A 23,549-nucleotide genomic window follows, 5' to 3' on the forward strand; every position below is an offset into this window, starting at 1 on the left:
AGCCCAAAACATCTCTAGACATTGCTAAATGTTCCCCGGGGGCGGGGGGGTGGGGGGTAGGGGCAGAAGGACTCCAGGTTGAGAACCACTGGCCTAGGCTAGAGGAACGCTATTTCTCTGTAAAGATATATGAGTGTGTACCCTTCCTTTTGACTCTGCACTTCTGGCTGGCACCTCTGATCTGTTTTCACTTCCAGAATGTTCCGGGGGTGTCAACGCTTCGGACTTCAGTGCACCTTTCGAAAGTTGTCTTAAAAACAAATGCCCTCAGTGGCCCTCTTGGCCACACTGAATAAATGCAGAAGTATGGTAATTGTGCTGGGGGTAAGCACACTTGCCCTCAATTGATACAGACTCAGAATTGAGGGGAGGAAGAGAAGCGGACAGGTCACCTGAGGAGCCCTCTGTGGCTGAGGGGCCCACCCTGGCCTGCTGTCATTGCCAGGCTCTGTCCTGTGGCTCACTTGCCTCTGCTTTTCCCTTTGTCCATCCACTAGGAAAAGAAAAAAGGGAAGACTGGCCCTAGAACATAATTTTCCTGGAGCCAGGGCCTCCTATAGGTGGTATCACAGTTCCTTTGTGTGTGTGTGTGTGTGTGTGTGTGTATGTCTAGGCTCATGTCACCTCTCAGTGGTACAGTGGGAAATATCTGAAGCAAGAGCTGGGGACATCAGGCTGCAATCCTGCCCATGTCAAAGCTAGCAGTGTGACCTTGGGCAGGGGATCAACCTCTGAGCTTAGCGTTCTCATCTGTAAAGTGAGGCTATTAATACCTCATTCACAGGGTTGTCATAAGGATTAAATGAGACAGTGTTTGCTATTCCGCCCAGCTGCCTAGGGAGAAAGGCCCTGAGACACCATCAGCCATGGGGACCATGCAGCCCTGGCAGCAGCGCCTGTGGGCCTGTCAGCGGGCTTTTCAAGGTGCAACAGAGCCAATGAGTTGAAGATGAATGAAGGTAGTCACGATGAATGTTTTCCAAAAACTTGACGTAGAAGATGACTAACCCACTAGGAGCCCACCTGCATGTTACAAGCATATAGGTAGCTGTAGGTGAATGCCCAAGTCCTTAGCTGTGGTGTTTAAAAACTCATTGCCTCAGAGGTGTGTCATGCAATATTTTGGAAGGAAAAATGAAGAATTGGTCAGAAAGATATGAACTGAAGCAAATGATGAAAATTAATATTTTATTTCACATGAATTACCTCCAACAATAAATTATGTAGAAAATACACATTTGAATGCTTTTAATTGCTGGGCAATTTAAAACCTGTTTTCTTTAAAATAAATAAAAAGAAAACAGAAAGAAAATGTAAAACAGCTGGGCATGATACCAACTGCCATACAAATCCAAATTAGTATTGTTATTATCCATCAGTCTAAATGAGAGAATGAATAATAATAAGTTAAGCACAATGTTTGGTGGATCTAGCTGGATGATGATGGTGATGATGATGATGATGATAATTTATAAGATTTAATCATAAAAAACAGCTAACACTTTGGAAGCACTCGCTAAGTACCAGGCGCTGTGCTAAGTGCTTTACACAATTTAGACTCATCTGTTGAGTGCCTGCTGGCCATGTGGGATTGAAGTTGGCCTCCAGACCTTAGCACAACATCACTTCCTTGGTAGAACCTTCTCCATTGGCCCTGGGCAGAATTAATATTTGTGCCTCCATGCCCGTGGTCTATTATTAACCTAATTTCAATAGCTTTTAATTACTTATCAGAGTGGCTATCTCCCCTTCCAACCTGTGAACATCTTGAGGGCTAAGGCCCTGTTCTATTAATCTTTATTAGCCTTAGTGTCCAACAGTGACTGGCGCATAGATGCTGCTCATTAAGTGTTTGTTGAATGAATGCACAGACGAATGGAGTAATTAACACCATCTCCCTTGATGTTCATGCGGTTTTATAAGCTGTTCCCTCCACGAGGCCATTTTCCTGACCTTATACTTCAGAAGCATTCTAGACCTGTGCTATTCCAAGCATGATCTGTCTGCAAACTATTTTCTACCAGTCTGTGTCAAGGTTAAGTGCAGAAATTGAGAGTGAGCATTTAGAAATTGTTAAGCAATTTGACAGGGTGTTTTTATGTCCATTGGATCTAATAGTTTTAAAAATTGGGCTTTTATTTTGCATGTCTTTATTTTTTATTTCATTTTTCTAATAATTCATTCCCACTTTATTTTGCAACAGTATCATTCTGAAACAGATTAAAAAATTTAAAACCAAGAACGGGTTCTTTCGCACAAGTAGGCTAAGAAGTGTGGTTCCAGACCATTGACCTCACTGGGACACCCATAGTTAATGCCAACGGAACCCCACAGGCTGAGCCTTCCTTTCCTGGGTCCCACCCATCATTAATTGGTCTCACATATGGAAGGACTTGGAATTGTCTTTTACTCCTGCTTGGATTCCTCATATTTCCCCTTTTCCCCAAATCTGGCAGGTTAAATGAATGAAAGCTGACTGTGGTCTGGGCCCAGACGGGAAGAGGAGGCCAGGAAGGGGTCGGAAGAGAGTCTAGGAAGGGTGGGGTAGGGAAGAGAATGCTGGAATGGAGCAGAAGCCTGTCCTGGGGAGGGTGTGGAGAGGCTGTCTAAGGAAACCACCCTGAGCCTTCAGGCTGGAGTGCCTGTGGCTGGAGGTGGTGCAGTGAGGGAGGCATGGACCACCTCTGGCAGTGGCATCGGAGCAGATGAGAGCCAGGGTTCTTGAAGGTGGAAGGGAGCAGTTTCAGGACAAATGAAAGGGGATATGAAATGCTTTTACAGAAGGGGTGTTACACATGTGGCTCTCCTGAACACCCTGAGGCGGTCAAGGCCAAAACTATAAATAAGTAGGTCAAGGAGTGATACAGAAGCCCTCGGCCTCCCACCTAGGGGAGGGGAGGGGGGATGAGATGTGCCATATGTAGATGCCCCTTTAGAAAGAGAAGGTCTGAATCCCAGGCCAAAAAAACAGGAAGAACAAGACTTGATTACAGCCTAATCGATGCATTAGCATATTTAAAGATCAACTCAAGGGGAGGATGACAGGGCTCAGAAAGGCAAATTTTGTTGGTGTTTATTAAGCAGAGAGAAACCGGGAATCAGGGAAATCTGGAGCCGTCTGGTCCCTGGAGAGTCAGCTCCAAGGTCGGGCAGGACTGGGGAGCGAGGCCTTTGCAGGGCCTGGGCAAACCTCCCTGGGGACCTGCCAGCTCCCTCGCCTCTGATTCTACCATGCCCACTGCTGTGACCTTCTCATCAAGAATCCTGCTTTCCACAAATAATTGCTTAGAGGGAGGGACCACGCTGCCCATACATTTGAGCATCTGGTCTCTTCAGTGATGATGATATTGATCGCGACTATAGCTAACCTTCTTAAAGCTTTTGTTATGTGCCAGGCACCATTCTAAGCCATTTAAAAATAATAACTTAATTGAACCTCCTTAAAACCCTATGAGGTAGGTATTCCTACCCCCATTTTACAGATGAGAAAATGGAGGCACTGTTAAATAATTTCCCAGGTTCATACAGCTTGTAAGCGGAAGAGCCAAGACTAACACTGGCTGTCTGACTCCAGAACCTGCACTACGCTAGCCTGCCCTGCATTTATCTTTGGTTGAGAACAATAAATTGGCAATTGGGCTGGTGCGTCCTTCTCTTCTGGGATTGATTGGGACGAGTTAGTTCCAAACTCAGCCTGACAAGCTCTGGGGCACTAACCAAATGGGGTTTTGCAAGACTCCCAACTGAGTGCTTCATCTAGAAAGTGCCACCCTGTGTGGCTAAGCCAGTGTGACCAGTTGGCTGCCTGGGCAACGCCCTTCCCCACTACAAAGTCCCAAACCCCTTCAGGGCCAGCCCTCCAGGCACTTCGAGCTGGGGGGCCGGGATCAGGAGGCTGAGGGCTAGGTTTCCCAGCTGTGCGACTTTGAATAGGTCACCACCTGTCTGTGAGTCTCAGTTTCCTCACAAGTCAACTGTGCGTGGTGAACCTCTTACAACAACTCCCTTTTGAAAAGAGGAATCGGTTGGACCCATGAAGGCACTGGCTCTTGCCCAATGCGCTAAGTGAGCGGATGGACGGGAAGAGGGGATTGGGAAAGGCTGGGCACCGAATCCAGGGCAGTTAGGTTCCGCGTTTGATGTCAAAGCCTACTGACCACCACTCTGCGACCGTACTCCAGCAGAAGTGCTGCCGCTTCCCCTGGACGCTTCTTCTGGACCGGCTGCGGCTTAGCAGGCCGAGGCCCTGCAGGGAAGAGTGATTTCTCTACCTCCCTTTTCAGCTCTGGCGGTTAGAAGGAAGAGGTAGGAGAAGTCAAAAGTTCTGTCCAACTGGAAGGTCTGGAGGGGAAAGTTTAAGGGGCTGGAAGAGGCAGGAGCTACTTTCCAGAGCTGGAGGTGCGCTGGGAAGCTAAGGATCCAAACCGGATGAAGACCCCAAGGTTTGGCGGGGCGGCTGACCCTACCCCGAGGGCTCGGCCGAAAGGGGGCGCTGTGGCCTCCTCCGCGCGCTGCCCACTGGATTCCTAGTTGCTTTCCCCACTGTAGCGCAATGCGCGCTCGGCTTTCCCCTCCGCGATGGTAAGATGACGGCTAATCCTGCCGGGCACCGCCGTCTCCCCATCATCTTGGGGTTCCCAGGTTCAGCCCCTTGCCCAAACTGGACAGGCAGTTAGTCTGTAGAATAAATGAACGGATGAAGGAGTTCAGTGAACGAACGAAAAGGATTCCTCCCGCAGAGTTTTCGAGTCTCTGCGAGCCCCTGGCGTGTCAGTGCTAAAGGCGCTGGGGGTCCGGCCCAACGCCCCCGCCCTGCTGAAGGGGGAGCGGCGGAGAGCTTCTCCCGGCCCGCTTCAGGGCGGGAACGGCCCAAACGCAGTTCCCATTTCTTCACCCGGTTTCCGCGGCGGCTCTGCTCATTAGGGGCTGCCCTATTCCCCAGCCTCCAATAGTCTCGCTCAATAGTCTCGAGATTCACCTGAGTCCTTCAAGTCTCCCCCAGACTGCCTTGGACTCCCCAGGCCCCGACCTCAAGCCGGGAGAGAGGCCGGAGGCTGCCTCTTTTCCCGTCTCTCGTCCCCCTCCTTCCCCCCCACCCCCACCCCCCCGCTCCGACCCGAAAGCTCCGACTTCTCCCCGGGCTGCGGCGGCCGCCACCGCTGGTAGCGCGCCCCGCCGACTGCCGCAAGCCTGGGAGTCGGGAAAGGGGGTCAGCGCGGCGAGGGTGTTGGGAGCCGACCGGGGGAAGGGGAGGGGACAGAGGCAAGGTGGAGGAGGGAGCAGAGGGGCGACGTGCGGAGGAGGGACTGAAGGGGAGGGGAGGGGAGGGGTATTGAGAGGAGGGGACGCCGCGGCGAGGGGGCGGGGAGCCGAGGCGAGTGGCGGCGTGGACCCAGCGGGAGGCGGCGGGCTCCCGGCGGGCTAGAGGCTATTGCCAGCGGGGCTGAGTCAGGAAACGGCGGCCGGACTTACCCGGGAAGAGAAAAGCGAGAGCACGCTTGGCCCGGCCGGGCAGCGACAGAGGAGCCGGGCCGCCCACCCCATCCTCCTGAGCCCGCAACCACCGGCCCGCCCCTTTGGGATGTCCGAGGGACCCAAGCACCCAGGACGGTGACCCAGCGGCCCAAGGATGGGACAGCACCCGCAGCTACGGCTCGTCAAGGTAAGAGCGAACCGGTCTGCTCTCGAGCGCGGGCGCCCCCAGCCCCGGGCCGGCGGGGGACGTGGGTGGGCTGTGGTGCTGGCGGCGGTGGTGGTGGGGTCACTGGGCAGAGCTGCACACAGGTCTGGGCGCGGCTGGGATTTGAGGGGCAGCCCAACTCCCTCTCCGTGGACCTTTGGAGCCGGCGTTGGGTGGGAGGGAGGACAACACAGGTGAAAAAATAAATCGTGGTGGCGAAGCTGCCGGGATGTTGGCGGAGGAGTGGGTCCGCCCACCCGGGTAACCAGCTCTGTGCCGAGAATCGCTTTAGGCTTTGGGAGTCCCAGCTCGGTTCCACCTCCTACCCCTCCCAGGCAGACCCCGGCCCCGGGACAGGAGGCTCTGGAGATGAGCTCCCTGCGCGTCCCAGTACCCTCTCATCAGCTACCCTTGTTTGCACGCCCCCGCCCTGTTCCTGAGAGCTCCTTCCTGCCCCTTCCCCTCCGCGGAAAGCTGCAAGTCCAGGGAGATGAATATCACCCGCGCCTCCGAGCCCTTGATCAATATCGCAATCTCCGCGGAGGAGACGGCGCAGTCGGAGGTGGGTACTGTTCCTCTGCGGCGCTCGGCCCGCCGGCGGGAGCGCAGCGCTCGCTCTCCGAGTCTTTGCACTCCCAGTACCGGCGCTGCGCAGTGGGCCGCGCCGGCTCGCTTCTGCCCGGGATCTGGCAAAGCGATTCTGGCACCTGGAGTTTAGGAAAGTCGCCAGACCTCACGTCCAGCGTCTGCCGGCTGAAGTTTGGGGGTGGCAGGGGGCTGCCCGCGGCGGTGTGGGTCTCGGAAAGGCTGGGGGTAGACTGTCCGGCCCGCAGCTAGTGACAGCCTCCACTTCCCAGCGCCCAGCGCTTCCCAAAACGGTTCGGCTTGCAGGGTGTGGGCACGTAAGCAGCAGACAGAGGCAGAGGCGGGTGGGCCTACGCGCCGCCGCGGGGGAGCCCCGCATGGCTCTCGCTGGAGGATCCGGACTCGGCAGGGTCGGTATGGACCGGCTTGAGCCACAAACAGACACAAGCAGACACCAGCTTGACTGGGTTCGGTGCGTTTAAAAGCGATTACATTCAAAAATAAATCTTTGAATGGATTCTGGGGAGGGGTGCGGATTGACTTAATTTTATTTTCCATCAGTTATTAAACCAACTACGTATACCAACTCACAAAGTGGTTTGAGTTAAACCACCAAGATTTTAAAACACAACTGTTCTCAGTTCATCAGTTGTGAGGTTACCAGTTACCGAGGTTTCTCCGTGCTCTCTCCCTGTCCCAAATATTTATGTGGTGGTTTTTTGTTTTTTTTAAATGACTGAGGGTTGGTCTGATTGAACCCATATCCCCTTCTCCACCCATTAACTGAGTAGGGTGGGGGGTAAACCCAGAGATTATTTTCTGGGTGATCAAGGAGACCTGGAGAGGGAGGTAAGAAGAAAAATATCCAGAGAGGTTGAATAGGTGGCACTGAATGGGAATTTTTTCCAAAAGGCTGGTGTGTACTCCCGGCCTTGGTCTAAATTCACAAATCAGACTGAATTCAGTGTCTTAAATGGATTCAAAGTATTGAACTGTAGGGTTTTGTTTGTTTGTTTGTTTTTGTTTCTTTTTAAGTTTACTTGGTAATAGGTAAATATTCTTTCCTTTGGCCTTTCTTAGAATCATGTACAAATCACTGCTTAAAATGATCATGTTTTCCTAAAAGAAAAACATATTTTTTCTGTTGTTATTGTGTGTGTGTATTTCCTATTAGATGGTGAGGTATGTACCCTTTATGTCTGGCCTAATGAACTCACTAAGTGCTCAGTAAATAACTGCATGAGTTGGAGGCAGTGAATGACTGGGCAGCTGATGCTGGTTTCAGTTAAATAATTCTTTTTTTCTTTCCTTTATGTACCATGCACAACTTGCTGGGCATTGTTCTACCTGCTTTGCAAATATTACATCCTTTAATCCCTAGGAAGTAGGAATTATTACTGAGGCACAGAGAGGCTAAGTAACTTGTTCAAGGTCACACAGACAGTGAGTGGTGGAGCCAAAATGCAAACCCAGGCACTGTGGCTCTAAGGCTTTGTTTTGTTAGCGTTTACTAGGAAATATTCTAAGCCACTTAACTCTTATCCTAGACCTCTGCCAAATGAGAGTTCAGGCAGTTTTGTCAGTCTGAAAGTATGAATCTGGGGAAGTTAATACAAAACCCAGCTCTGTCCCCACCAAGTCAGCCAGTGTCCAGCAAGAATCCACTCTGCAGCCCTTATTGTGGGCCTCACACTGCAGTGGTTACAGAGAACTGGGGGAGAGTGTGTGTGCATGTGGGGGGCGGGGAGTGTGTGAGTGTGTGTGTGCGCGGGGGTGGAGAGTGTGTGAGAAAAATGTGGGTGAGTGTGCGTAGTGAGAAATGTGTGTGAGTGTGTGTGAGCATGAGAGGGTGGTTGTGTGTGTGAATGAGGGACAGATGAAGTGTGTGTGCGTGTTTGTGGATGCAAAGGAGGAGATAAGTGAAATATTGTCTCTACCCCCAGGGGAGGGGGGCTCGAGCACCTCTGGGTCAACCTACCCACTAGCTGCAACTCCTAGACCCTACTCGAGTGTAGCTCAACACTGGGGCTTTCCGGTGAGTGTGAAGGGTGGAGAAGGCAGGGCCTACGTGGGTCATTAAAGGAAAGTGAGTTCTGAGGAAAGAGCTGGTTTTCTTGCTGTTATTATTATAAAAGCCATCTAGCCACGTTACACAAAGTTTGGAAACCAGAGGCAAAATTATTACAGCCTCACCTCCTAACACAGCTACTGTTACCATTTTAAAAATAATCCCTCCAGGCCCTTTTTCAAGTGCAGGTTTGGGCATAGCTGTGGCCATTGGGCACACCCTCTCACTGACTGTGTCATAGCCCAAGTCTGTTCCATGGTATTCCCGAGCCTCCAGAGAGCGAGAAGGGTCAGCATCTGCGTATTCTCTGTGAATGGATGTTCTTTGCATCCCTGTTTTGCTGCACATTTGGGCCATTTCCTAATTGTTTCTTTGACAAATAATATGGAGCGGGGTTTTTGAGGGGAGCATTGGCAGGAGGGATAACGACGGGGAACGACGGGGGAAAGTGAGCCCAGGGTGGGGCCATGGGCTGCCATGGAGTTTGGGGACAAGGGGCCTGGTCACCATCAGGAGCGAAGTAGGGGGTGGGGCTGAAAGCCAGGATGAGCAATTCAGATTTGATATGACCAGCCCTGGGAAGGGCGTGACTTGGGTCGGTCCAGTTCTCGAGGGAATAGATTTATGGAAAAGCAGGACACTGACCCAGGGCCAGTGAGCACGAGCTCAAGTGGAAAATCCATTTCTCACCCTCTCTCACATTTGGCTCTTTGAAGAGCATCACCAGCCAACGGGAGTTCAGCTGCACAGAATGAGTTTGGGGGGTCCAAGGTGCCCTTGGCAGCACCCCCAGTGCCTATGATGTTCGCCAAGCCCATGGGCCTGAGCCCTGGCCATTATGTGGCCTGAAAGGAAGGGGTTAGGCACAAGGCTGATCATTGCAGCAGCTATTGGGGTGGAAAGACCATCAACCTGAAAGATGACAAACTTGACTTTGGTCCCAGCTATGCCTCCAATCGGCTGTGTGACTTCAGGTAGGTCGCCTTCCTCTCTGAGCTATAGTTTGTAGACATGGAATTGGACTAGATTCCGTATTACCTTTCACGTCTCTATGAAAAGTGTTTCTGAGCACTCCCTAGGGCCATGATTCCACTCAGGAAGAGTGGGATACAGCAATTCCTAATGTCTGGGACATTGGAACTTGGCACTTGGACCTAAGTACCCGCTGTGAGCTTCAGTGTCCCCAGCTGTGAAATGGGGACAATATCTATCTCATAAGGTTGAGGTAAGGATGGAATGAATTAATACATGGAAAATGCCAGGAACAGCACTTTCAGAAAAAGTTGCTTTCAGAAAAATTTGCAAGGCAGCTGCTCTTCAGAAGAAATGCACTAATGCAGGAAAAGCAACTAGCAGCTCTTGGACACTCAATGTATAGCACTTTTGCATCTTTTACCCTTCACTGCACGTAGTAGTCATTTTACAAATGTTTGTTGCTTCTTCCAGTTTAGTGCTATATAATCGGAGCAGGCTTGTGGCTGCCCATGAGATGCAGATGTCATGTCAAACAGAGATGGCTGAGAGATGCCAAAAAACACCCTAGCAGAAATGCCTTCTCTGATGCAGGAGAGACTGAAACTGCCCCTTAATTAAGTCCTTGTAGTTCTTAAAAACAAAAAGCAAGCAAGAAACAGCCCAGAGCCTTGGCTGGTGAGACTCCAGCCCCTTCCTTTGTCTAGAGGAGAGCAGGTTGGTGGCAGGTGACCTGGGGCCTTTCTTGTTTCTCCCTCAGTGAAAAGAGGGGATGGGTGATGCCCCCCCCCCGCATCTCTGACTGTCCAAGCCGCTCATGGTGTCGGCAAAAGGAAGAGTGAGACCATTTTGGAACTAAGGCCAACTTGGGATTTTAGCTACAGCGTTGTATTCAAAGAATGAATTTGTTAGTGACAAATGACTCCTGTATACTTAGTTTCTGGGGCACAAGCTGTCAGCAGAGTCCCTTGGAAGTAGCACCATCGAGTCCTTTTTAAATGCTAGTCTTGGGACTTGTCGCCCTTGGCCAGCCGTCCCTCTCCACTCAGCGTGGCAGTCAGCGTCTCCTCGTATAGATGAGAACATCAGGTGAAGCAGGTGTGGGCTTGGATCCTGGTCCTCCTATGACGCCCTGGGCAAGTGAGGTTATCACGCTGGACCTCAGTTTCTTCATCTGTAAAAAAGGGGGAACTAGTACTTACTTTATGGGATAACCATAACGAAGTCATGAGATGTCAGGTGGGAAATTAAGTAACAATCATACAGTGTCTGGCACATAGTAGCTGCTTGGTAAATATTAGCTATAGTAGTCACTTAATAAATCTTCCCAAATTTTATCAACCCAAGGAAAACCATCCAAAGGAAGAGTGGTGAGGGGATGGGAAGTGGAGGAAGGAGTATGTGGTAGTGTAGAATCTCCTCCTGCCCCAGGTCCTTTTGACAGTCCCTGGGGCAAAAGGACTGGGCCACCTGCTGTTGGGGGAGCTCAAAGGTCAAAGGACAGAAGTGCCTGTAATTGGCCCTCTGAGCATCTCTGATAAGTGAGAACGTTTGATAATAAAAGTAGAGACCTGTGAGGAGGATAATACAAAATAATTAACTCACTGATGCAAATAATTATTTTGAAAACCACTAGCTGGATTCTATTAAGCAACAGATTATTAACCATTTCGTTTCAGAGTAAGTGATGTCTGCTTCAACAAAACTGAGAGGCCGGACAGCAGAAGGGGCGGGAGGGAGGGCGGAAGACTTGGGGAATACGGACACACACTTCCTTTCCTATGCAGTGGGCATGTTGAGATGCAGTTCTGGGAGCACAGAACCTCCACCTCAGAGAGAGCTGGAGAGAAAGCTTTAGTCAAATGCTCTCTCCGGCAACTGTCCACCCAGCAGCCATGAAAACCTTTCTGGGACAAATGAAAATGTGTGCAGGCACTCTTTCTGCCTTATAAACACAGGCAATGTCATGATCCCACCTCTGGCCCTGCTGGGCACCAGGGAGCAGCTGCAGTGAGGTGTTTAGAGAGGTGAGGTGTGTGGAGCACGTACTGCACCCCTCCACCTGTCAGTCAGTCCCAACCTCCAGCCAATCTGGCCATGATCCAGGGCGCCTAGGTCAGAGCCTGGGACAAAAACTGGCCAGACTGGTCTATCTAGCTGCTTCCAAGTCTGCAGAATGAAGGGGGTGGGGGTTGTTCTAGGCTGACCAACTGCACTTTGGAGTCCACTCATGGCGAGGCACAGTGGGACCCGTTTGAACCTTTAAGCTTTGGGAGGCCTGGGCCTTTCGGAGGGTTGGGACAAGGTATTGCTCAGTATCCCTGGCAGGTGCTTGGAGCTGAAAAGCTGGAAGGCAGCCTGCCTAGGGTGACAGGCTGGGGTGAGAGATGGCTGTGACATTTCCATGTACAACATGGAAGGGGGAGATTTCTCCCCGTTTGATCCATGTTTCCCCAGCCTCTTTGGCAGGGGTGGATTCCAAAGGTACCAGCTGTTCCTGGAGGAACAGTAGCCCCACCACTGTGGGGATACAGCCAGGTGGGGAGAGGGAGGGAGGCCCGGGGATGAGGGGCTAGACTGTGCAGGCTGGAGAGGAAGCCATGTTGAAGAGGGTGTTGGCTACCCTGGGGAAGGGTTGAGGGGAAGCCCCAGGCTATAAGGTGCAGTCCTCATAGGTCCAGGCCCCCTGCACTGTCCCCGTCCCAGTGTCAGAAGCAAAGGCCCAGCTGGGTACCCATGGGACTGCTCAGGATAGATGGTTCTATTATTACATAAACTGTGGGCATGCAGGCAGACAGACAGACAGTGAGAGAGAGGCAGACAGAGAGAGAAACTAAAGGCGATGCAGAGATGGAGACCACTGGCTAAAGTTGGCATAAGAGAGAGTGATCAGGACACGAAGTTCTGGAGGAAAGAGGAGGGAGGGAAGGAGAGAGCGAGACAGAGTTAGAGAGAGAGTTGATGGTGGTGGGGGAAGGAGGTGATAGCAAGGAAAAAGACCTGTGTGCCTTTTTGTTCATCCTTGCCTTGAACTTTCTCCCTAGCACCCAGGAGGACGTGTGCCCCTGGTTCTGAAGCCAGAAATGGCATTTCCTGGAAACCGTTTTCTCCATTTCTTACTAGAATCACCGCCCCCATCCCTAACCTGCTGCCTGGAGCCGCCCTTGGCTGTCAGAAGAGCCGTGGAGAACAGGGATGCTCTGAGGGATGCTGTGAGGCACTGATGCTCTGAGGCACTGATGTGTGTCTGTGGGAAGGACTCCTCCCCGATCCCACACCCTCCCACTGCCTCCAGGTCTGGGTGCCCTCCACTGAACAGAGCCTGTCGCCTCTGTGGTCCTAACTGTCTCCCAGAGTACAGTCTGTCTGTCTCTTCCTTACATATATACACATGCCCCCTCCTTCGTCTTGTAAACACATTCAAACCGGGGAGGCAGGGCTGGAGGACTGACTCTCAGAGGAGCAGATGGGCACCCAGGGGCCATGGGGTCAGCAGTGGGAGTCGATGCAGGCTGGACAGCCTTCATGGCCATTTCCTGGCCACACATGCCCTGCTGGGAGGCCTCCGTCCTGGGCTTGGTGTCAGCCCCCGCTTTCCCCTTCCTCCTGCCCTTTCCCTCCACTTCGCCTGTCTTCTGTCAGCCAGATGTGCCGCTTACGCTGCCTCCACACCAGGGTCCACACGTGTGACCCCACTGAGCCCTCCTGCCCCACTCTAGACGTGAAAGATCCAGACTCTCCCTGAACCTCTGCCTCAGTCGCACTGCCCTCCTTCCTACCCCTGCACAGAATATTCATTTCTGCCAGTCCTGCCTTTGACCTTGCTGTTCCTCCTTCTGAGGTGCCTGCCACCCGGTCTCGCCATGCCCATTCTGTCTGTCATGTCCGCCAAAGTCTTCCTGAACCATCCCTCCCCCTCCTCCAGGAAGCCCTCTGATCTAAGTCCCCCTCTCAGTGGTTGTTCCTTTGTTTACTTGGACTCTCCTCCCCTTCATGTGAGCCTCCAGCTCCGACTAGCACCTGGGCTCTCAAACAACAGGGGTCCTTCAGCTCTTTGGTGTGTCCCTCCCACAAGATCTCAAACCATGTACTAACCAGACCCCACATGGAACCCTGGTCACTCACATCTAACCTGAGCCCTTGTTCCCACTATAGATTCTGAGCTCTGCCTGGGCCAGGAGGATGTCCTTAAAAAAAAAAAAAGATGGGGTCCCCAGCACCCACTCCAGTACTCCATTCACAGAGGTGCACAATAGATGCTAAATTCAATGGAGGTCATCTCCCCGCTCTTGCTCCCTGCTGAACGTCTGTGCGCGTGGAGGTGCTATGGCGACAGGAGACACGGAAATGACAAGCTAGACAGATTCCTCTGTCTCTGCATGTGGATTTATGACTCAATGGCTTATCCAGTGCTATGCTGTCGGCACCGCTTAGTAACATTCTGTAATTGCAGTCCTGCCCATGTTCCCCCACCCCCACCTCTATCCCTATAGCACTGGAGGCCTTTGTCCGCATGTAAAAGCAAGGGCAGCATTTTGCTTCTTTAAGGGTTGGGGGGCAGGGAGGCTGGTGAGAGATGTCACCAGAGGGAGGTTTGGCGCTGGGCTGAGAATAAAGTGCAAGAACCTCCTCAGAACCTGGGGTCTTCAGAGCAAGTCCAGGGCACATTGGTCAGCAAGCAGGGGCTGCGAAGGGAGCTTGGTGGCGGCCTGGGGTTCCCTTCACTGCCCTGGTTCTGCTGGTTATGAGGCAGGAGTAAGTCAGGTAAGGCAGAGGTGGGCAGAGGACACTAGTGGAAGGGAATGGGCCCTTTCCTGGCTGCCTCCATGGGATCCTGCTCTCAGTCCACATCCCTATGGGTGGGGCAGCCTGTGATGTCTTCCTGTCCAGATGCTACCTTCAATGGCCTCACCCAGCAAGCTGTTGACAGGTTGTGAAATGCAGGGCCCAGGCAGTGGCAGGATGAGTTTGCACCCCTGAGAAGCAGAGCACCCCTAAGGAAGGAGCACTATCTCTAAAGCTGAGGGGACAGGATTGGGGTTTTAGAGGCGTCAGGATTGGGGTTGGAGCTGGCTCTGCCACTTCCTGGCTGGGTGACCTTGGGCAAGTTACACAACCTCTCTGATCTTGTTCCTCCTCTGGACTATGATGGAGAATAAAGGAGGAAATGCCTATTTGTTAAAGAGCCTATCCCCATGGGAGCTCCGTGAGTGGGGGCTGGTGCTTTCACTGGTGAGCTCCCTTCCCTAGCTTTCACGGCCCTCCCACCCCCAACTCCTTCCTTGGTGCTGAGCCCAACCATCACTCAAGACCCTCCTCCTCCATGTCGCCTTCTCTGATGAGCTCTCTCCTCCAGCTAAAGCAGGGCTCCTCAAACCAGCTGTGGGGAAGGACCACATGGAATCGTCCAATCTGTGGCAGATTGGCATGTGGCCCTACTGCGCGTGATGACTGTGCAGACTGCACCACACGACTCACCTGGATAGCTAGACAACATCTGAATTGGTCTAGACCCTGTACAATGAGATGAGCCTATTAACAACATGCATGGATGTCACGGCAAGGACAAATTCATATCTAAGTTTTCAAATGCTTACTCTCAGTAACAGTTTGCAGCCTGCACCAGTCCCTTTGAGCAGTGTTGATCCAAAGCCCTCCTTTGGGGCCAGAATTCATGGCCTGGATTCCTGATTCACTTTGCCCAAAAGGTCTGGCTGCCAGCCATGCGAGGCACCTGTGCGCCTCCTGCTGTGAGGACTCAGTGATGGAGCTGCTCTCTCTGGTAGCACGGGCTGGGCTGACTAAAGCAGGAAGAACCGGTGGCCAGGAGAGTGACAACCTTTGGTTTACTCAGAGTTTCTCCCCCTGGCAGTTCTGGGTGGGTCCCTTCCCCCTTCCTCGTTCTCGCTCATCAACCTGCACCTTGCCGCTGAGGTCTGGAGAAGACTCATGACAGTGGTCCCGGGGCTCTGATGAGACAGTGGAAGCCTTTCCTCTGTGGTGGGCTCACCCCCAAAGCTCATAGGACTCAGCCCCACATTGGTTCTAGCCCTTGTCCTGGGCTCACCCAAGATAAGGGACTCCGACTTCTCCAGTGCTCCCAGACCAGCTCTGCCTCCCGCCTCTGAGGTGCTGGCGCTGGGGACAGGCTGGCTGAGCCCAGCTTGCTGGCTCTGGGGAAGTGCATGTCCCCCCACCCCTCCGTTCCAACCCTACCCTCCAGGCAGCACTAGCACAGCAGCCAGGGGAAAGGCTGCCTGGCCTGCCAGGAGAAGTCATTCCCACCAGGCCCCTGCCTTCAGGCTGAGGCCAGAAGCTGGGCGAATGGCTGGTTCAAGGCCACACAGGACTTTGCAACCAGTGAGAACCAGGGCTTCTTCTTGCCTTGAAGGGCCCTTCCTCTTCTCCCATTCTTTCCACGGTTCTTGTCTCCTCGCCATCTTCCTTCCGCCTCCCCAGCTCCCATAATGGGCAGGCAGGTGGATGTTTTCAGAGCTGGGAAGGAGTCGCCAAACCCTCCAGCCCGGGGACTCCCAATTTCAGCCCTACTGACATCTGGAGCTGGGCGATTCTTTGCTGTGGGGGACCGTCCTCGGCATTTGTGGGTGCTGAGCAGCCTCCCTAGCCTCTATCCATGAGATGCCAGTAGCGCTCCCCTAGTTGTGGCAGCCAAAACTGTCTCCAGACATTGCCATATGTCCCCTGCGAGACAAAATTGCCCTCGGTTGAGAGCCACTGGGCTAGTTCAGTTACCCTCAATTCTTCAAAATACTCTGGAGAGCATTAAAAAATAGAGCCCTGAGTTTCCCCTCAGGCCGAGTGAACCTGACTCTCTGGGACGAAGCCTGAGAAACAGAATTTTCTATCTCCCAGATGCCAAGCGCTGTCTGGAAATTTCCAATTTCACCTAATTTGCTTCTTTTACAGGAAAACAAACAAACAAACAAACAATGGCCATTGCTTTTGTTACGGACAATTATATGGTTATTCCTAATATCTGCCCTAAAGCTCCCTGTTCATTGGGGTTTGGTGGTCCAGCAGCCCCCTTTAAACCAACCCCTCATGGTCTCTTGGAAGGCAGTCACTTCTCCAAGAAAAGCAACTTCAAGACTTTTAGCCACTTTCTAATAGAGTCTAATTTCCAGCCATCACATGATTTCACTCTGCCTTCCCAGCCATCTTCACATCTCTTTTAAGCTGCAGCTTCGTAAAGCACATCGCATTTCTGCCCACCCCGAAATCCCCCTCACTTTACACTTGTCAGAGAACAGGCTGAGGTGGGAGCACAGCTGATAGTGGCACCTGCATAGCTGGCATCTCCAGCGCCTGTCTCCGACACCTGGGCTGTGTCTCCTAGGGTAGCAGAGGCCACCCCACTCCCTCAGGGACAAGTCCCCAGTGTCTGGGAGCCACTCCCAGCTCCTGGCTGAGCAGCTCTCTAGGGCTGTCGGCTGCAAGAACTGAACTCAACCCTTCCTGAGTCCCCCACTGACAGAGTCCTACTGGTGTCTAACCCCTAATTCCCACTGCTAGCTCTTGGGGAGCCAGGCTGTGGCCAGGAGCTAGAGATCAAGAGGCAAAAGAAAGCTGTACCTCCTCTTCTAGAGGATCCATGCTGGGGGTGGGAGTAAACAGAGAGGCAGGACAGGCAAGGAAGCAGGCTGTCCTGCCAGGGACATGGTTAGGCAGGGCCGGAGGAATGATTCGTGGGAGACGAAAATTGGCCTACTGGAATTTATTTGACGTGTTTGAGCAGCGGGAGGTCAGTTTAGAAAAGACCATAACCTCCCTGAGTAAGAGGGGTATGGCGTTTTATGGGGGGAGGTAAACAAGGCTGTTTCTCTTCAATGCATCACAAGCAAGCAAGGAACGGACAAGATGGCTTCTAAGATAAGATGGTTTCTATTCAGCACATTCTGGGCGGTTTCTCCAGGCCTAAGGCGGTTTCTGTTCCTGGCCTAACAGTGTCCAGTTTTGTATTTTCTAACCAGGGTGTAAATGTCTTCGGCCTGTAGTGGAATTTTCTATTGAGTTGGGCTTTGTCTGTTTGGGTGGGAGGAAGGTGCAGGTAAGCTGGTTATGGCAACCTTTGCATATGTTATATAGATTTAAGTTGGAGCCAGGAGTGGATCCCATACAGATGCAAAACCTCTCCCAAGTCACAGGGCCTGCACTGGGCCAAGTAAATAGAAACACTGAAACTGATATGCACAGTAAATGTATAGGAAGCCGAATCATTAAGAGGCAAAGAAAGAAAAGAAAGCTTTCAAAAAGTCCCACGCTAAATTACACTTGTTAAATTGAATTATACCAGAGATCCAAATCTCAAAATAGAAGATTGAATGCCACCATGACAATCCTGTCTTAACAGACACAGTCCCAGGACTGGAATATCTGCAGTGGGGAGGTAGCACGGTTACAATTTCTTGGCATTGAGAAGGATTAAATGAGAAAAATCACAGGGTCTGACACAGTGGCAAGCCTTCAGAAAAAGCTGGAGTGTAGAGAAAGGAAGGGAGGGAATGGGTATGGAAAGGGGAGAGAGGGAAGAAAAAGGAAAGAGAAAAATAGAGGCTAGGGAATACTGAGAGAGGTGGAAAAATTAAAAAACAGGAGAGAGATGTAGAAAGGTAGGTAGGAGAGAGGCAGGGAGGTCAAGACGGCACAAGATATGAGAAAATATTAATGAGTGAATCCGAGAGCCAAATCCTACTGAGAGGAGGAGGAGGAGGAGAGAATGGATAAGCGAGAGCCTGGACAGGGATGGGAGGTCAGCAGTGCTCCAGGGCACTGCCCACCACCCGCCTTCCCGGGGCCCAGCAAACCTGCTTCATGGACAGTGAAGCACATTCCACTTTCCACAGTGGCCGCCAGCTCCTGGGAAGAGAGTGGTGGTGGAAAGTGGGTGTGTGTGCACATCTGGGGAGTAAGGCCATTGTGGGAAGGAAGCAACTTGTACATAGTAGTAATCACTACCATTTCACCGCTTACTGCGTGTTGGGCCTATGCTGTTTTTAACTGCACTATATTGTTGAATCTCTCCAAGAGCTTTAGGGTGCAAATACATCATCCCCATTAGCCCCATTTACAGATGAATAAACTGAGGCTCAGAGATGTTAAGTGATTTGTTCAAAGTCACACAGGGAGGAAGGGGCAAATAAAAGATTCCAGTGTGGGTCTCTCTGGCCCCAAAGTTAGAGGCCTGAATTTCTACCCTCCCGTCAGTCCTGGAGTCAGAGCGTATTTAGACCTGCAAAGGAGTGTAGGGAATACACTGCCCTCCTCAATTTACAGATGGAGAAACTGAGGCAAGGAAAGGGGATGGGGAGTGACTTGTCCACGCTCACAGAGCAAGTTTGTCAAGAGTCAAACTTGACAAGCTTGATCTTAGCCCGGTACTCCCTACCCTAAAACACTTCTTCCTTCAGCATACCCTCCTGGAGTCCAGGATGGGTTCTGATGTGGAAAGCAAAGGACCAAGAGTAAGAGAGCTCCTGGGAGTTCCGGTTAAGATGGCTGAGTAGAATGAGAATGCTCAGTGTGTAAGAAGGGAGATACAGTGGCAATATGGGAGCGGTTAAGTAAAAGCCCTATACTACTAGATCTGAATTGTTAAGTATCAGTATAAACTCATAAGACATTTATATTTAATGGGTGTATGTTATTCTATTGGGTTGTCAGAAAAGTCATGATGTATTTTTTCTATGTTTTTCATTGCAAAAATGAGTCATGACTTTTCCAGCAACCCAATGTATAGATAATGTAAATATAGATCATTATTCTATATCTGCCTGCTGAAAAAGGCTAGAAACAATGACCAATCCAGTAGCAGAGAATATGCCTAGCATGTAAGGGTTTTGAAATACTTTTTCCAACTAAAAGAAACGAGAGCAACTTGTCATACAAAATAGCAAGGAATCTATCCAAAGAAAAATTTAATAATAATAATTACCCACTTAGAATCTTGTCAAAAGGGATTAGAAACCATCCTGAAGTGGTTTTCTTTGGCCAAAGATGAAGCAATTTGAGTTTCAATAAGAATAATAATTACAGTGGATTATGAATTGAAACCTATTAGACATGTTAAAATCTATGAGTTTATAATGATATTTAAAGAACTGGCCATCTATGGAAGTATGTTAAGGAAACAATTATCTTACAAACTAATAAAGGGGAAAAAAAATCAAAAAAAGAGAGAGAGAGAATGAGTGTTCTTCAAGGCCAGGAGGAAGACAGACACAGGAAAATGTGGACTAGGAAGTGAGCCAGTCAAAATGTCCTGGGTGGGAATCATGGTGGGATCCCCTTGGTCAAAGGGGGCAGAAAGTGAAAACCCATCTGTTCATTCAATTGATCAGTCGGTCATTTATTCATTCAACAAACATGGGTTGGGGCCCACTCTACGCCAGGCCCCACTGAGGGTGCAAAGATAGCCAGACACAGACCCTGCCCTCAGGGAGCTTATAACCCAACTGTACAGTATATCTGGGACCCTTGGAGGGGTGTATGTATACATCAGAACTGGGGTCTCACAGGTCCTTGCTGTCCCTTGAGTGGGTGAAACAGGCAGCCCCCTGATTTCATCTCTACTGGGTGGCCTCATTAGGGGAGCAAAGGCATGAAGTAGCAGGGAGGGGGCGGGCGGGAGAGGCAGGGCACACCCTGAGCCCAGGGCTCCACGGAGAAGGCCTGAAGGTGGGAAACACCCAGGCATGCCCCGCTCCTTGAAGGAGGTTTTCTTTCCCAGTTTTTTCCTCTCTACACAACAGCAATTTAAGTTAATTAAATGTAACAATAAATGATCTCTCATCTGCCTAGAATAAATCTTGCACTGCACAGTCACTTTTGGGGAAAGCACAAACTCTTTGCCTTGAGGTGGGAACAGGTTGTGGCTGTCATAGAAAGAGGCTGAGAGGGGAGGAGATGGCGGGGCCGGATGTGGGGGAAGAGGGTGCTCGGGGCAAAAGTCCTGGGTGGTTAAAAAAGCTAAGAAAGGGCGTCTGGCATGGCTGTCCTTTGTCCCCAGTCTAGCTTTACCTCAACTAGTGAAAAGGCACCCCCTGAGGGCCCCAGCTCTGCTGGTGTGCAGCCTGCAATTCCAGCCCCCTCTGACCCCTCCACCTGGCACCTCTGTGTGGGGCAGAAACTGCACAATTGCATGTGGGCCCTGCCTCTCTTCATCCCATTGTTCGTAGCTTCAGATATCCTTGTATCCCCTGTAGGCACAGACAGGTTTCAAAGAATTGATTGCACATGTGTTTTCTTTCTGCAAACCATATCCTGGTTTTTACACGCAACGGGGAGCCAGGTTTTTAAAGCAATCTTGATTTATGACCCCTCCTCTTTCTCATATTTAGCTTTCTTTCTCTTGGCTTTCCTTAAACAGGCTACACCTTGCAAATCACAGATTTGATAAGGGGTTAATATTCAAAATATACAAGGAACTCATACAATTCAGCAGCAAAATCAAAACAAAACCCCAAATAATCCAATTAAAAATGGACAAAGGACCTGAATAGACATTTTTCCAAAGAAGATATTCAAATGGCCAACAGGTACATGGAAAGGTGCTCAACATTACTTACATCAGGGAAATGCAAAAACACAATGGGATATCACTTGTTAGAATGGTTATTATAAAAAATACAAGACATAACAAGTGTTGATGAGGATGTAGAGAAAAGGGAACCCTTGTGCACTGTTGGTGGGAACGTAAATTGGTGCAGCCGCTATGGAAGAGAGTATGGAGGTTCCTCCAAAACTTAAAAATAGAACTACCTTATGAGCCAGCAATTCCACTCTAGGTATATATCTGAAGGAAACAAAATGACTATATTGAAGAGCTATCTGCACCGCTATGTTCACCGCAGCGTTATTTGTGGTAGCCAAGTCACGGAAATAACCTAAGTGTCCATTGATGGATGAATGAATAAAGAAAATGTGGTGTATATATACCGTGGAATATTACCCCGCCATAAAAAAAAAATGAAATCATGCCATTCGTGACAACATGGATTGACCTTGAGGGCATTATGATAAGTGAAATAAATCAGACAGAGAAAGACAAATCCTGTACGATCTCTTATATGTGGAATCTAAACATCCGAACGCATAGGAACAGAACCAATTGGTGGTTGCCGGAGAAGGGGCAGGTGGGAGTGGGTAAAAGTGGTCAAAAGGTACAAACTTCCAGTTATAAGATGAACAAGTCCTGGGGATGTCATGTACAGCGTGATGACTGTAGTTATCAGTACTGTGTTGTATATTTGAAAGTCTCTAAGAGAGTAAATATTACTCCTTAAATGTAGTCACAGTCCAGTAAGAGGCTTGGTCACTGAATCTAATGGTTTAAGAAACAAAAGACAAAAAACAAAACAACCTTCCTTTTAAGCTGAAAGACCCCTTTCCATAGGAAAGCGTGCAGAGAAGGCAGAACGGGTCTGTGCGTGGGGGAGAGGGCCAGGGTCCTGCCTGCAGCCCCTCTCCTACCTGTGGGAAGCCTGCTGTGGCCCAACCCTCTGTGACTGAGGAAGATTCTGGGGCCCAGGGCAACCAAGTTGTGATAATAACCACATGGACACTTGTAGGGGACTTTGAATTTCAGAAAGCATCTCGCCCCTCGTTTTCCACCCCGGTGACCCACGTCCCTGGGATGCAGGTAAAGACCTCATTGCCCAGAAGGGCCAGTTGACGTCCACTAAAGTCACACAGTCAGTGGCAGGACTGGGCTCAGAACTCAGCAGAACGGGGAGGAATCTTGCTGAAGGATCCCTTTGGAATGATGCAGCTGTGGCTGTGTCAGAGGGCCAGCTTGCTGGGGCCTCTGGGGGTCTGCCAAGCTGAGCATGAGAGGTAGTTGTGACGGAGAGGGAGGGCAGGCCCCCTTCTCCTGGTCTTCATGTATGTGGTGGAGGCAGCCCCGAGCGCCTCGGGCCACCCCTCTTCTCCCTTCAGCGGCCTTTAAGAACCCTCCCTGAAAGGTCAATTACCAAATCATCCCATCAAAGGAAATTGCACTTCTGTGCCTTAAAGACCAAACTGAGCTTCAGCCATGTAGTTATTTATGGTCTCTAATAAGCGTTTTCTGGGTGTGATTAACCTTTATGCCAAAGTCACACTGGGATTTGGGATGGCAGCTTCAATTCCAGCAGTGCTCGGAGCTGGCCAGGGGGCGGGGGCGTGGGGCAGCAGCTGCAGCTGGCAGCTGACAGACTCAGGCCCTCCCACCGCCCGCTCCGGGGTGGGCTCCTGCACCTTTCCCTCTTGTGTGTCCATCTTCCCATGCCCTGTCCTGACCTAGGCCATCCTCCGTCTTTCATCCACAGACGGCCTGCTTACTGGGTCCTTGTCCCCACTCAACAGCCACAACGGTTCTGTGACCATGGGCACCTCAACTATAAAACCCCGATAAAATGGGGAGTATGAGACCCGCCCTGTCCGCAGAGCAGTGCCCCTTCGTGTCAGGTACCCACCGGGTCCTTGCACAGTCATTTTTATGTGATGCTGGAATTGAGCTGCAGCACACCCTTGGCCTTCTCAGATCTAACATTCAAGGTTTGGCTCTTTGGCGAGTGGAGGAGACATTTGTAGCTGAGGCTCTGGATTATTGGGGGCCCTGGTGCTGCCAGGCTGGTGTACAGAAGTGGGGTGTTAACTAGTGACTGAGCCTAGCGCTCCGCCAGCCTCAGACCCTCGGTGCCATTTTCGTGTTCTCTTCCAGCTGTTGGAAAATGGTAAACCTCACAAAGTCCTGAAACCTTGGTTTGTCAAAACATCATTCTGAAAGCTAGGGCTGCTGATGGAGGGGAGGAGCAGATGGAGGGACCCAAGAAAGTGGCAGTTGCTAAGTCAAAATCATGTTTAGTGTGCTTTAAGAGAGGATGACGTGTCTGAGAGCCCCAGGCCTCTGATGTGACCCTGTTCACCATGTGCTCCAACCATACTGGGGGAGGGGGGGCCTAGACCTCCCTGAGAAGTAAAGGACACCCTGCACCCTCCCCAGAGAAATGGTTGTCATTACACACAACTTCGGCATTTAATTACAGCGTTTCATGCCCCTCGCCTTTGTGTGGTTGTGGACCCCAAATTATGAACTCCTAGCTTTAGAAGGAAACAAATAGCATCCTTGATACTTTGGGGCCTGTTCCTACAGTGCAATAATTGCCTGTTGATGAAGCTGGAAAACCATAGTGAATGTGGAATAGGGGATCAATATGTGGGAGGAAATACACAGGAAAACTCCGG

At 50.8% G+C, this 23,549-nt stretch overlaps 1 protein-coding gene and 1 long non-coding RNA gene across 2 annotated transcripts in view; one reads left to right on the top strand and one right to left on the bottom strand.

Annotated features, from left to right (window-relative positions):
* Positions 1 to 1,174: 1,174 nt before the first annotated feature.
* On the bottom strand, positions 1,175 to 5,629 carry LOC109380326 (uncharacterized). The gene is made up of 2 exons (XR_002123437.1): positions 5,473 to 5,629; positions 1,175 to 4,677 (listed from the first exon to the last, which is right to left on the bottom strand). It is a non-coding gene; the product is annotated as an uncharacterized LOC109380326 (long non-coding RNA).
* A 49-nt stretch (positions 5,630 to 5,678) lies between these two features.
* The window catches only part of CRHR1 (corticotropin releasing hormone receptor 1), a 50,501-nt gene continuing 32,630 nt past the window's right edge, over positions 5,679 to 23,549 (top strand). Inside the window, exon 1 of the mRNA XM_019637642.1 lies at positions 5,679 to 6,242. Within this exon, the coding sequence (XP_019493187.1) occupies positions 6,171 to 6,242 (72 nt within the window). The 5' untranslated portion in view covers positions 5,679 to 6,170. The remainder of the gene's footprint in view (positions 6,243 to 23,549) is intronic.

The sequence above is a fragment of the Hipposideros armiger genome, unplaced genomic scaffold (assembly GCF_001890085.2).
Source record: "Hipposideros armiger isolate ML-2016 unplaced genomic scaffold, ASM189008v1 scaffold_34, whole genome shotgun sequence".
Taxonomy (NCBI): domain Eukaryota; kingdom Metazoa; phylum Chordata; class Mammalia; order Chiroptera; family Hipposideridae; genus Hipposideros; species Hipposideros armiger.